The 12753-nt window shown below is 42.0% G+C and overlaps 1 protein-coding gene across 5 annotated transcripts in view; it reads right to left on the bottom strand.

Moving 5' to 3' along the window:
• LOC134082552 (protein NLRC5-like) overlaps window positions 1–12753 on the bottom strand; it is a 173670-nt gene that overhangs the window by 152499 nt on the left and 8418 nt on the right. For all 5 annotated transcript variants that reach the window (XR_009939637.1, XM_062538365.1, XM_062538352.1 and 2 more), the window contains exons 2-5: window positions 10767–10940; window positions 8255–8428; window positions 7965–8138; window positions 6986–7159 (exon numbers count right to left, since the gene is read on the bottom strand). Coding sequence is in view for 4 of the 5 variants with exons in the window: in XM_062538365.1 (XP_062394349.1) it covers window positions 6986–7159; window positions 7965–8138; window positions 8255–8428; window positions 10767–10940 (696 nt within the window). In the remaining variant the exon portion in view is untranslated. The remainder of the gene's footprint in view (window positions 1–6985; window positions 7160–7964; window positions 8139–8254; window positions 8429–10766; window positions 10941–12753) is intronic.

The raw sequence follows: 12753 nt of genomic DNA, 5'->3' as shown, positions 1-12753 counted from the left end.
CAGAGCAGTAATCTGCCTTCATACAGCGGAGCTCAGGGCGCAGTGAGGGGTTAGGTCAGGTGCCTTGCTCAAGGGCACTTCAGCCGTCGATGCAGGTATGGGAGAGCAGTGCTGAACCACTCCCCCCACCCACATTTTTCCTACTGGTCGGGGATTGAACCGGCAACACTTTGGCTACAAGCTCAAAGCCCTAACCAGTAGGCCATGGCTTCTGCAGCTCCATGACTACAGGAAGAGGACAAGGCAGAAGCCCACTAGGACGTGTCTGTGGCAGTTTGAGGACAAGAAACGCTGCATCAAAGGATCTAAATGCTAGCAGCCAAAGAACATCGTTGACACCAGAAGAAGTGATGGTGTAAAATAAAAAAGTGCCGGCACAGGATTAAAATTACGCGTTATGCTTGGTCCTTAATCGACTCACGATTAACACATTAATGCGGACCCCTAATTTGATGTCCCCATTTAAAACTGTCTGTAGACTGTGGAACTGTCTCACAATCTCTGACAACCAACTAGTCTGTAAAGGTAGAGACACAACAGTAGTTGATAACATGACTGTTACATGACAATTGCTGACACAGCAAAGATGCACATATTCCTGGCTCTACTTATATTTCTACATATTAATGATACCTAATCCATTATCCTCTCTTGTGTGTAGGGAAATCTTCACATGTTCTCTCCAACTTCAACTTATCATGTGTTGAACCTGTTAACTCCACACATTGTTTCTTTTTCTGTGTGCACAAAACTGTCTCAGGAAAACAAAACAGTTGTGAAACTAGGAATGCAACTGAAGTTTTCTGTTTCTAGAGTACATACTGAAGGGCTTCAACATTGCGGTGAGGATCCTTCAGTGTAGCAGATAACAGCATCTGTGCTGATTCTCCAGGATGATTGTTGCTCACATCCAGCTCTTTCACACAGGAGGGGTTTAACATCAGGGCCAGAGCAAGACAAACATATCCTTCACTTGAGAAACCACACTTGCAGAGCCTGTGAGAGAGAGAGAGAGAGAGAGAGAGAGAGAAAGAAAGAAAGAAAGAAAGAAAGAGAGAGAGAGAAAGAAAGAGAGAGAGAAATAGAGAGAGAGAGGGTGAGAGATGATGATGATGAACTGTATTAATCCTGAGAAGGGAGTTCAGTAAACCTCCAGGATTCAGTACTCAAACAGAACCAAATGAGACTTGAGTCCATCTCTAGGATTTCAGGTCTCCCCCAGGATTAAATGATAGATTAGACTCATTACAGTTTTTTTTGATTGCTTTGACCTGGTTGAAGAAACTGGTGACCTCTCAGTCTTCATCATCACTCTCTCAGCAGAGCAAAAGACACCTCTTGCAAATGAGTTAACCCATTGTCATTGTTTTGACACACTTCCCGCACCCTTTTGCAAATCAGTTAACGCAGATGTCATTCAAGCAGTCCAAACTCCATTGCTTTAGCTGTGGTAACCAAACAGAAACTATATGTTCCCATCTCTTAGAAACGTCTTGCCCAGTATGAAATCACTGAAGCACCTGTTTGACACTGCTTCACAAAACTTTTCAATTTGCAATCAGTCTGCAGGCTTTGCAAGCATGGATGATCAAGGCAGATGAGAGTGAGAGTAAGAATTGACTAGAAGCGATTTTTTTCTTTACAGTATTGTACAGAATTTTTATTTTCCTTATGTCTTACACAGTGATGGATTTTACTGGATTTTTTTCTTTCATGCTATGTATGTGGTTTCTGTTGGAATATTTTATTTCTTAGCCACAATCTCAAAAAAAGAAAAAGAATGAGTACTGCATTCAGTAAAATTTGAAAAATCATTGTATATGATTCTGGATCTATTTTTTTGCAAGAAAGCAAATTGGCACTGATATGTAAGCTGCTGACCAGTAATGCAGCACTGATTCACATTGAGAGCTGAATTTTGTATTTTGATGCCCCTTGTCTAATGACTGATTGGAAGCGCTTATGCACTTGTGTGCAAGTTGTGTTGTTTGAGGGCAAAATTTGCTTTTGGTCCATATTTGAAATGTTTTGGAGGAGTTAGAGCCTTTTGCAGGCAAAATGAGTCATTTTGACCATTGGTGTCACTGTTTAGGCCTTTGCGTTAAGAGTTTTGAAACATGGTTCTTTGAGTCGACTACTGCGTCAAAGCAATCAAAAAAAACTGTAAACTGCTTAATGATGTAGCCTTCAGGCCTCTTTGTTCATTATTTTGTATGAGATTTAAAACTAGATGTACCGCAAAGCGATACACAATATGACCGCCGATCAGTCCTGCACATTCTCTCCGCAAATATCAATCATGCTTTTGTTTCCATCGCTTACTCCATCCCCTATTGCAAAGCATATTATTAAAGTTATCCTTATCCTTATCCTTATCCTTAACTTTTATGTATGTATGTGTGCGTGTGCGCTTGCTTTTGTGTATGAGTGCTTCTCTGTCTATGAGTGTGTGTGTGTGTGTGTGTGTGTGTGTGTGTGTGTCTGCTTGTGTGTGTGTTTTATGTGTCTCTATGTGTATATGTTCACTATGTTCTCTGTCGTCACTTTCACTCCAATCACACACACACACACACACACATGCACGCGAATGCACACACACACATACGCAGGCACACACTCACACACACGTGTGTGTGTGTGCCCCCGCCCGAAGCCCAAAAATTGCAGTTTTTCCTACATAACTACCTGAACCGTGGCACCGAGGATGACAAAATGTTTATGGTATGTTGGTCTCAAGAGCTTGCATCAACTTAGCTTATAACCAGTCATTTGTGATTTGCACCCCCATGGTAAAAATTGAAAATGCAATGTAATATTGCTTTAAAGGTATACTATGCAGGACTGGCGATTTCATCGCCGGTTTCGCTTTCACTTTTCATTTTCGCTCGTTTTATGCTTGCATATTTCTCTGCAGAGCTTCCCCTACAGCTTTAGCGTGCATATTTGACAAAACTCCTCAATCGGTCAGTCTGCCGTGCCTTTTCATGAGACTTTACATGACACTTCCTGGAGTAGAGCATGGGTGCGTGCCCGGTGTCTCCTGAAGTTGCAAGTGTGGTTTTACCGCTACAGACCACTAGAGCGGCCAAAAAAGACACCGTTCGACCGGTAATGACTCATTTAATCATAAATAACAGTATGGAACGAATTGATTAACTGAAAAACGTTGCATAGTATACCTTTAATTGCCCCTATCTTCAGATGAGATGTTATGAACTGCACCAAATGATTAACCTGACACCCTCTGGGAGTATGCCAAGTTTTGTGGAATTTCATCCATGGGGGGCTATAAATTAGATGGATTTATGTGTACATTCAGGACTGTATACCACAATTACAGAGCCTGAGAGAGACAGAAAGATAAATAGAGAAAGGAAAAAGAGAGAGAGAGACAGAGAGGGAGATATCAACTGTATTAAGGGATTCCAGTAAACCTCCACGATTCAAACTGAACGACAGAGGGAGTCCATCTCTAGGATTTCAGATTTCCCTCAGGTTTAAATTGTAGACTCTGCCTCTGTACATATATATTTTTTTAAGTATATTTTTTTGGCCTTTTCGCCTTTATTGTTACAGGACAGTGAAGAGTAGACAGGAGGCAAGTGGGAGAGAGAGATGGGGTGGGATCAGCATATGACCGCAGGCCGGATTCGAACCTGGGTCCCCGTGGGCACTCGGACCCGTACATGGTATGGGCGCCTGCTGCGCCACAGCACCCCCCTCTATACGTAATTTGATAGGAGATCTTAAACTAGACTTGAACAACTGACATTTTTGCATTAAGTTCTTATGCATGACAGCAGTGATAAAATGTGTAAATAATTACTCTCTCAGAAAAAGGATCACATGTTGGCATGAAAACCCATTTTAATCAATTACTGCTTTGTACACAATCTATGGCTGTGCTGATGTCATCTAGCCTGACGACGTCATACTCAATTCTTATCAGAATATGAGTCTGAAACTGCTCCATTCAGCTGCGATTATGGGGCGTGATTCAACCGATACAGTGCGGGGGGGATAGCTCTGCACTCATTGGATAGACCAAACCAAACAGAACAAGTTATTGGCTGTCAGTATCTGCGAAATCTAAGACAGAAATATGTAGCAGGGTAGGCTATGGAAAACATCCTCCTTCGTTTTAAAAATAATTCCTTCAAACTGTACGCAATGAACAGCTGGGGAAGTGTGTCGTTAACCCAACCAGCAAACAGACATTTTTAAACAAACGGGAACAACATCACCCAAACATGCTGTTTTAACTGGGTGAAAGTGAAACTGAAGTTTTCCCACATATCCTCGTTGGTCTAAGTGTTCAGAAATAGTTGTGCGAATCCGTGATAAAACCTCCGCTTCAATAGCTAAGATAAACGAAAGGCCAAACTGCATGAACAAATTATGCATTCATAGCCATAGCGTTTCTGTTGCAATCAAAATCAACCTAAGCGAACATGGTCTCACACCCAACTCGTTGAACGAGGACGCATGCAGCCGTGAACGTCACTGCTGTTCATATGTCAATCATCACGTAAAGCCCGCCCTGTGAAATGTGATTGGTCCGAGCCGAAGTGTATCTCGAATAGTAGCAGCTGAACGGAGCAGTGCCAGACCGAAGTTCCCTGCAGAAAAAGAATGGAGGCGGGGCTAAACTTCGGTCTGGCATCCAGGCTAGATGTCATCAGCATTATCCTTGAAATGAACTGAGAGAATCCAGAGCCATTCCCGCATGGAAATTGGTTTGGTGTCAGCCAGGTTACTCATACAGTAAGTACAACACCACAGTACAGGGATGTAGGTAGACTGTTTGACTGTTACAGTATGTTGACGTGGCTCTCTTAAACAGTCAAGAAATGCATAGCCATAAATAAATGTTATTCACCAACCTTAATGTCTGCAGTTTGCAGTGGGGACTAGATAGTCCTTTAGACAGAAGCTGAACTCCAGAATCTGTCAGCTCATTATCCTTCAGGTCCAGCTCCATCAGGGAGTTTGGTGACTGCAGAACTGAGGCCACATGCTCGCAGGACTTTTCTGTGAGTTTGCAGCCAGCGAGTCTGTGAGGTAATTTGACAAAATACAAGTTCTTACTCATTAATGACATTAATGGACATTTCTGATTAATGACATTAATGGACATTAATGGCACTCATGCTAAAGTTGACTAAAAAGAGGAATATAAAATCTCCATTTGACAATTGATCCTAATGCCTTAATTCAAAAAATGAGTGAAAATGAGTGAGGTAATTTGACAAAATACAAGTTCTTACTCATTAATGATGAAGAAGGGATAGTGTTTATAAACTCTCCCCATAAACCAGATGTAACACAAAGCGATACAAAATATGACCGCCGCAGGGTCCATTCGCTCTTCAAAAATGAATCACGCCTGTCAATTTATTTCCATCTCCTATACCATCCACTGCTGCAACTTTATGTATTTAAAGTGGGGAGCATATGTATTTGAACCCATGCTAAAGTTGACTAAAAAGAGGAATATAAAATCTTCATTTGACAATTGATCCTAATGCCTTAATGGCTTAATTCAAGAAATGAGTTAAAATCAAACCACTAAGGACACCTACTTTCTTTGTGATTGAAGAATGTAAAATAAATGTTCTTCCTTAAATACAGGAGGCATAAGTATTTGACCCCTATGTTAAATTCCCATATAGGAGCAGGAGGATTTTTCATATGTTTTTATGTTTAAAGGCCAGGTATTTCATGGAGCTAGGATATTATGCATCCTGATAAAGTTCCCTTGGCCTTTGGAATTAAAATAGCCCAACATCATCACATACCCTTCACCATAGCTAGAGATTGGCATGGTGTTTTTTTTCAGTTAGCCTATTAGCCTGTTTGATTTGCATTGAGCTCAAAGAGCATCAAACAGGCAGTTAAATGCCAGGACAGGATCCTTAGCTGACTACAACTCAGATGAAGCTAATAAACATATATTTCACAACAGTAATACCCATCAAATATTGAGTGAGTGAGTGAGTGAGTGAGTGAGTGTAATTGTGTGTGTGTAGTATGTGTCTGTGAGTGTGACACTGTGTGTGTGTGTGTGTGTGTGTGTGTGTGTGTGTGTGTGTGTGTGTGTGTGTGTGTGAGAGAGAGAGAGAGAGAGATCTCTGAGGGCTGATGGGTTTGATCTCAGTGCTGATGCTAACATTCTGAAACCTTCATCTGTTATACTGCAGTTCTGCAGGCTGTAGGAGAAAGAGGGAAACACCTCATCAGATCAGCTGAATGTACATATAAATCAGCTTTCTTGGCAAAGTATACTTGCGTATGGGTTTTGGGTATTGGTCTCTGTATTTATCCCATCCATGAATTAGTGAACACACTGAGCACACAGCGAGGTGAAGCACACACTAACTTCACGGAGCAGTGAGCTGCCTTGCTACAGCGGCGCTCGGGGAGCAGTGAGGGGTTAGGTGCTCAAAGGCACTTCAGCCCTGGATGTGGGGATGGGAGTGCATTACCCCACTCACATTTTTCCTGCTGGTCGCGGATCTAACCGGCAACCCTTCGGTTACCAGCCTGAAGCCCTAACCAGAACGCCACGGCTGCCCCCTGAAGGACAGACACCCATTTTGATGAAGCAAAAAGGCACGTTTAGATGAAGCTCCCAGTCCATTAGCTGCAGCTGCTCCAGTTACACAACCCTTTCATGTGAATCAGTAACTCTTTACATGTGGATGAGTGTTATGTGGTGTTGTGTTGTGTGTGTGTGTGTGTGTGTGTGTGTGTGTAAGAGAGAGTGTGTGTGAGAGAGAGACAGAAAGACAGAGTGTGTGTGAGAGAGAGACAGAAAAGAGAGAGAGAGAGAGATATCAAGAAAAGGGGCAGAGATAATACGTGTTTGAAGTAATGTTAACCGATTTCATGTGAATTAATAAAAACGTGTGTCTTTGAGTAAAGTTTTGAAATTCACTGTCAATTTAACTGATAGTAACTCAGTATTTGGTTTTGTGATACTCACTCTAGTGTCTGCAGTTTACAGTTGGGATCCTCCAGAAGAGAAGAAAGATGCGTCACTCCTGAGTCTCCTGCTTTATTTCCTGTCAGCCCCAGCTCTCTCATGTGTGAGGGGTTTGATCTCAGTGCTGATGCAAGAGCTGTGAAGCCTACCTTTCCAATGCTGCAGTTCCTCAGGCTGTAAAGAGAAGTAGGAGAATTGCCTCATCTTAATTTCCACAACAATCATAAAGTACTGTAAAATCAAGGCAACTTGCAGCTACTGGCACTACTACTGCTTGTTGTCTATGGGGACTATTTTCAGATGCTGCGTACGATATCACTGCGCCTATGGTACGTTTGCAAGTTGCCTTGATTATTACGCCAGATGAGAGTGTAGTTCCATGTCAAATCAGCCTAGAAAAACGCCAGGTTTCATTTTCAGTTGGTCTTATTGCACTTTCTAACTTGAGAGGAGACACGTTTTAAATGAGAAAATTACCAGAAATCTTAGTCACTTTTAAACATGAAGCTAGCAGGCGAGAAGCTAATGGTCTAATCCGATTCAGTGATCTATGCTAGGCTGAAGCTAAAAGTTGTATCGCCAGACTCACAGAATGGCTGGATGAACGGGAACAAGGTAAATATCGATTGTTTTGCTCGAGGGGAGGTGGAAAATGAGCGTATTTCCAAAAATGGCGGAATATCACTTTAAGGCTTTTAACGCATCTTAACCAGGGGTGCCAATAATTGTGGAGGGCGCTGTATTTGTGTGTAGAGTTTTAAAAAAATAGCCAATAGTTACAAAAAATGTGCTTAAGCAATCAGAAAAAACTGTAAACAGTAACCTTTACAAGTGAATGAGTGTTGTGTAGTGTGTGTGTGTGTGTGGGGGGGGGGGGGGGGGGGGTGAATAGACAGAAATGTGTGCTTTTGAGTAAAGTTTTAAAATGTAGTCTCAAATTTACTGATAGCAACTCAGTATTTGGTCTTGTGATACTCACTCTAGTTTCTCTAGTTTACAGTTGGGATCCTCCAGAAGAGAAGAAAGATGCTTCACTCCTGAGTCTGTTGCTTTATTCCCCAACAGCCGCAGCACTCTCATGTGTGAGGGGTTTGATCTCAGTGCTGATGCAAGAGCTGTGAAACCTTCCTCTCCAATGCTGCAGTTCATCAGGCTGTAAAGAGAAATAGGAGAAATACTTCATCTTAATTTCCACAACAATCATAAAGTACTGTATAATCAAAAGCATTAGAACATCTGGCTCTCAGTGTTTGGCCTTGTGATACTCACTCTAGTTCCTTCAGTTTACAGTTGGGATCCTCCAGAAGAGAAGAAAGATGCTTCACTCCTGAGTCTGTTGCTTTACTCCCCATCAGCCGCAGCACTCTCATGTGTGAGGGGTTTGATCTCAGTGCTGATGCAAGAGCTGTGAAGCCTTCCTCTTCAATGCTGCAGTCCTGCAGGCTGTAAAGACAAATAGGAGAAATATGTCATCTTAATTTCCATAACAATCAAATAGTAGCGTGGTGTGGTAGCGGGCTAGCGGCCAACCCCAAAATCCAAGAATCCTCCTGTGATGCAGGAAGCCTCTTTAAAGGGCGGAGCCCCAATCACATCTCAGCCAATTAGGAATCATTTGGCCAGAGGAGCGTTTGAGATCAACAGAACACACAGGACAGACCAAAGCAAACACACACTGAAAGAAACTGTTACGAGACCATACAAATTATGAGATGGTTCAACATATCATAACAAAGGCCAAAGAGAACGGACGGTTTAAGGTCATTTATTGTAACAAAAATTCCAGAAGCAATATATTTACCAGTGCGTTGTTCAAACAAATGCGAATAAAGCAAACCGAAAAACTAAAGAACAAGGTGGTGCGTTTAAGCTAATGTGTAACAAAACAGAAAACAAACCCTGCGATTGCTTGACTCAAAAGAAAACCATAGTCTGCTGACTCCCGACTGAAACAAAAGACAATGCGGACTGTGAGTCTTCCCGAATCTTCTACGGTCCCCGAACCTGTTACTAAAAACGTGCAAAAAACCCGACACCGAACACCACATGTTATAATAAGTATAAATAAAGATTAAGTGCTTTGAAAACAGACTATATGTATGTGAATGCTAACTAACGAAAGTTCCAACTAAACAAAGGGAAACATGGCGAAGTGAAGCGACGACGCAGCGGCAGGCTCCCAGCACTTCTGCCCCAACCGAGGCGAGAGCGAGGTACGCAACGAGAGAGAGAGAGACCTCCTCCTGGGACGTGTCCGTCTTAAATAGGCCCTGCCCCGCCCCGCAATCGGCCCACACGCGGAATTGCCTAGAGAGGGGGACAGAGAGACAAAACAAACAACGTGCAAGAGCGCAAACAGGCAACACACACTATTACAGTTTTTCTCGATTGTTAACACACATTTTCTGAAAACATGCCTCATATTCTCAGAACTCTACACACAAATCCAAAACAACACACACAATGGGCAAAACTCCACAATTCTCCTGCAAAATGACACTTTACCTTCAAAACAATGTAATTTCTCCTCAAAATGCTCTTTTGTTCTCAAGAGACACACACAAGCCATCATATATCAAGACATTTACAAGGACCAGTTAAACACTGATGTGTGCAGTGTAAAACACTGCGATGAATTGAAAACACTTCTTCTCCATTCTTTATAATGACTTGGGCCTTTTTTTGTTCAATGTTACACTACAAACAGTACTACAAACAGTAGATAAGCTGATACAGTAAGTTGATAGGCTTACCCTATCAATATTTTGAAATATCTCATTGTTTTCTATTATTTTTCTTTGTATTTCCCGTATTGTTATGCCGTTTTTTCTAGGACAATGATTTCAGTTTCCTGTTCAGGAGACAGAAGCCCTTGTGTTGGTAATCTTTCGGCTGCCAAACAAATAGTAAAATACTGTAAACTGTGTAGGAATACAAAGTAGGATTACTTTCCCCAAATACTTGAAACATACTTTATTTTTACAGTCCTACAGAACAGCCCACAGGCAATACTGTACTACTGTGCTCATTGAGCTGTATTGTACTGTCCGGTACTGTACTGTATTGATACGCAGCACTGCAATGTTCTAGTGGCTCGGATCTCATCAGAGATTACGGTCCTTGGCCTCCCCATCCTCCTCCTCTTACTCTCACTCCTCTGGCTCTGCCTTTGCCTGTACTACTACTGTAATACTAAAGCTCTGATTGCTAATTGTAAGACTGTGTGACAGGAGTTTGCCCATCTGATGAGTCAGTGTGCATGGTAGGACAGTTAGCTTTAGAATTTGAATGGCAGTGTGTTCTTTGTGAAAACAAGAGATTTTCTTCATGAAAATTGTGTCTAATGCACAGAATTGTGTGTAGTGTTTTGAAAACAGTGTGTTATAGAACTGCAATTTGAGTGCAAAGCCGAAATTGTGCTTATAGTTCAGCAGAATCGGTTCAGGAGGTTGGTGCATGAGCTACATATTACTGGAATTGTGTCTCAAGTACCAGAAATTGTGTGTAAACAATTGAGAAAAACTGTAGTATGCAGCGTCTGCGTAACAGAAACACACATAACAGTGTGTGTGTGTGTGTGTGTGTGTGTGAGAGAGAGAGAGTGAGTGTGTGTGTCTGTGTGTGTGTGTGTGTGAGAGAGAGAATGAATGAGAGAGAGAGAGAGAACGATTGAGAGGGAGATCAAGAGAAAAGGCAGAGATATAAGACGTGTTTGAAGTAATAACTGAATTCATGTGAATGAAGAAAAATGTGTTTTTGAGCGTGTCTTTGTGATACTCACTCTAGTTTCTCCAGTTTACAGTTGGGATCCTCCAGAAGAGAAGAAAGATGCTTCACTCCTGAGTCTGTTGCTTTACTCAACATCAGAAACAGCTCTCTCATGTGTGAGGGGTTTGATCTCAGTGCTGATGCAAGAGCTGTGAAGCCTTCCTCTCCAATGCTGCAGTTCTGCAGCCTGTAAAGAGAAGTAGGAGAAATACTTCATCTTAATTTCCATAACAATCAAATAGTGCTCTAATTATCTTTTGAATATGGTTGTGTGGACAAATAATATGTGCACTGGGATGCAGAGGAGAGAGAAATAATTTTTTACTCATGACTAAGCAGTAACACTTTACATGTGAATAAGTGATATATATGGAGTGTGTGAGCGTGTGTGAGTGTGCATGTTTGTGTGTGTGCGTGTATGTGTTGTGTTGTGTTGTGTTGTGTTGTGTTGTGTTGTGTTGTGTTGTGTTGTGTTGTGTTGTGTTGTGTTGTGTTGTGTTGTGTTGTGTGGTGTTGTGTGGTGTGGTGTGGTGTTGTGTGGTGTTGTGTTGTGTTGTGTTGTGTTGTGTTGTGTGTGTGTATGTGTGTATGTGTGCGTGTGTGCGCGTGTGTGCGCGTGTGTGTGAGTGTGTGTATGCATATGTGTATGAGTTGCAGTGTGAACGTGTGTTTGTGTACACGTGTGAGTGTGCGTGTGCATGTTTGTGAGAGAGAGTGTGTGTGTGTGTGTCTGTGTGTGTGTGTGTGTGTATACAGATGGTACGGGATGAGAATGCTCCTTTCTTTCCCGCACATCGGGAATCCCAAAGGTTCGGGACTTTGTAATTAAAACTGCAACCGCAAGGGGGCAACATAAGACCGCCCTAATAACATGAAGGTTCGGCTCCTGCCAGAAAACACGGAAAAACCCGAAGACACCGCACTGGTGACAAGTGGAGAAAAGAGACATGACGCTCGGCATGTCAGATTGCAGTTGCAGAGTTTTCGAATGTTTTACAGCCTACCTCACAGCTCTCTCACGCGGCGTAGCCTATAACTCAGTCAGTCCAGCAGAGATGCCAGAGCAACGTTTTGGTCAATGGAGTGGGAGAGAAATGCTCCGCATATCCGTCTCATTTAATCATTAAAATGAAGGCGATGACTGGCGAAATTAATCAAACAACGTTTCAATAAACCATTGTTGAAATTAATGAAAATTATCTTAGAAAATCGCCTATAGGCCTATCAGAAGGAAATAGCCTTCAATTCACGAAAGACTCGATAGGCAACCTTAGATTAATTCATTAATTCATTACGGTTACAAGACCGCATTTCCGTGAATAGGCTATTATTGTCAAGGCGAAGACGAAAGAGATGGACAAGATGGACATTTAGGCAACATTTACATGCTAGGAATACTTAGAAATGTGTACAGGCTATTTTAAAACGGAGGCATGTTCATTTTAACCGGCGACATGGGTAGCCTACATGTAGCCTACCCAGCACAGATTTGTATCACAGATTTTGTCCCCACCACTTTTGACAACTGAAAATAAAATGTATTTAACAGAAATATCTTTAATACATGCCTATGCTTGTCACTTTACTTATAACCCTAGGCTACATGCATGGAGAAGATCGCGCATTTTGTAACATTGTAACAATGGATGGTCAGATATGCGATAAGGCAGTGAGGGTTATTCATTGTAACCATCGACTAGTAGGCCTAGCTCCGCAAAATAAGTTTCTAGCAACTTATGTATCGTATGCATGTTCATGTTGATTCAGAGATAGACATTGATTACCGTAGGCTGCTGTGCGTCAAGCTATATGACAGCATTTTATCATGTGGTGAATTAATAACTAACGTCAGTTTAACATGTCAGAACTTTTGATCGGAATTAACATGCATGCCGCGAATGGCGTAACTGGTTAAGGCCCATGCATAGTAAGCCAGCGACTGGTGTCAAACCTCACTTTACGAATTTCTCCGAAACCTATCAAGACAAAAGCCATCGATT

This window comes from Sardina pilchardus, chromosome 1 (assembly GCF_963854185.1).
Source record: "Sardina pilchardus chromosome 1, fSarPil1.1, whole genome shotgun sequence".
Classification (NCBI taxonomy): Eukaryota; Metazoa; Chordata; class Actinopteri; order Clupeiformes; family Clupeidae; genus Sardina; species Sardina pilchardus.
Note: the sequence above shows the minus strand (reverse complement) of the source record. Positions and strands in the feature narration are given on the sequence as shown.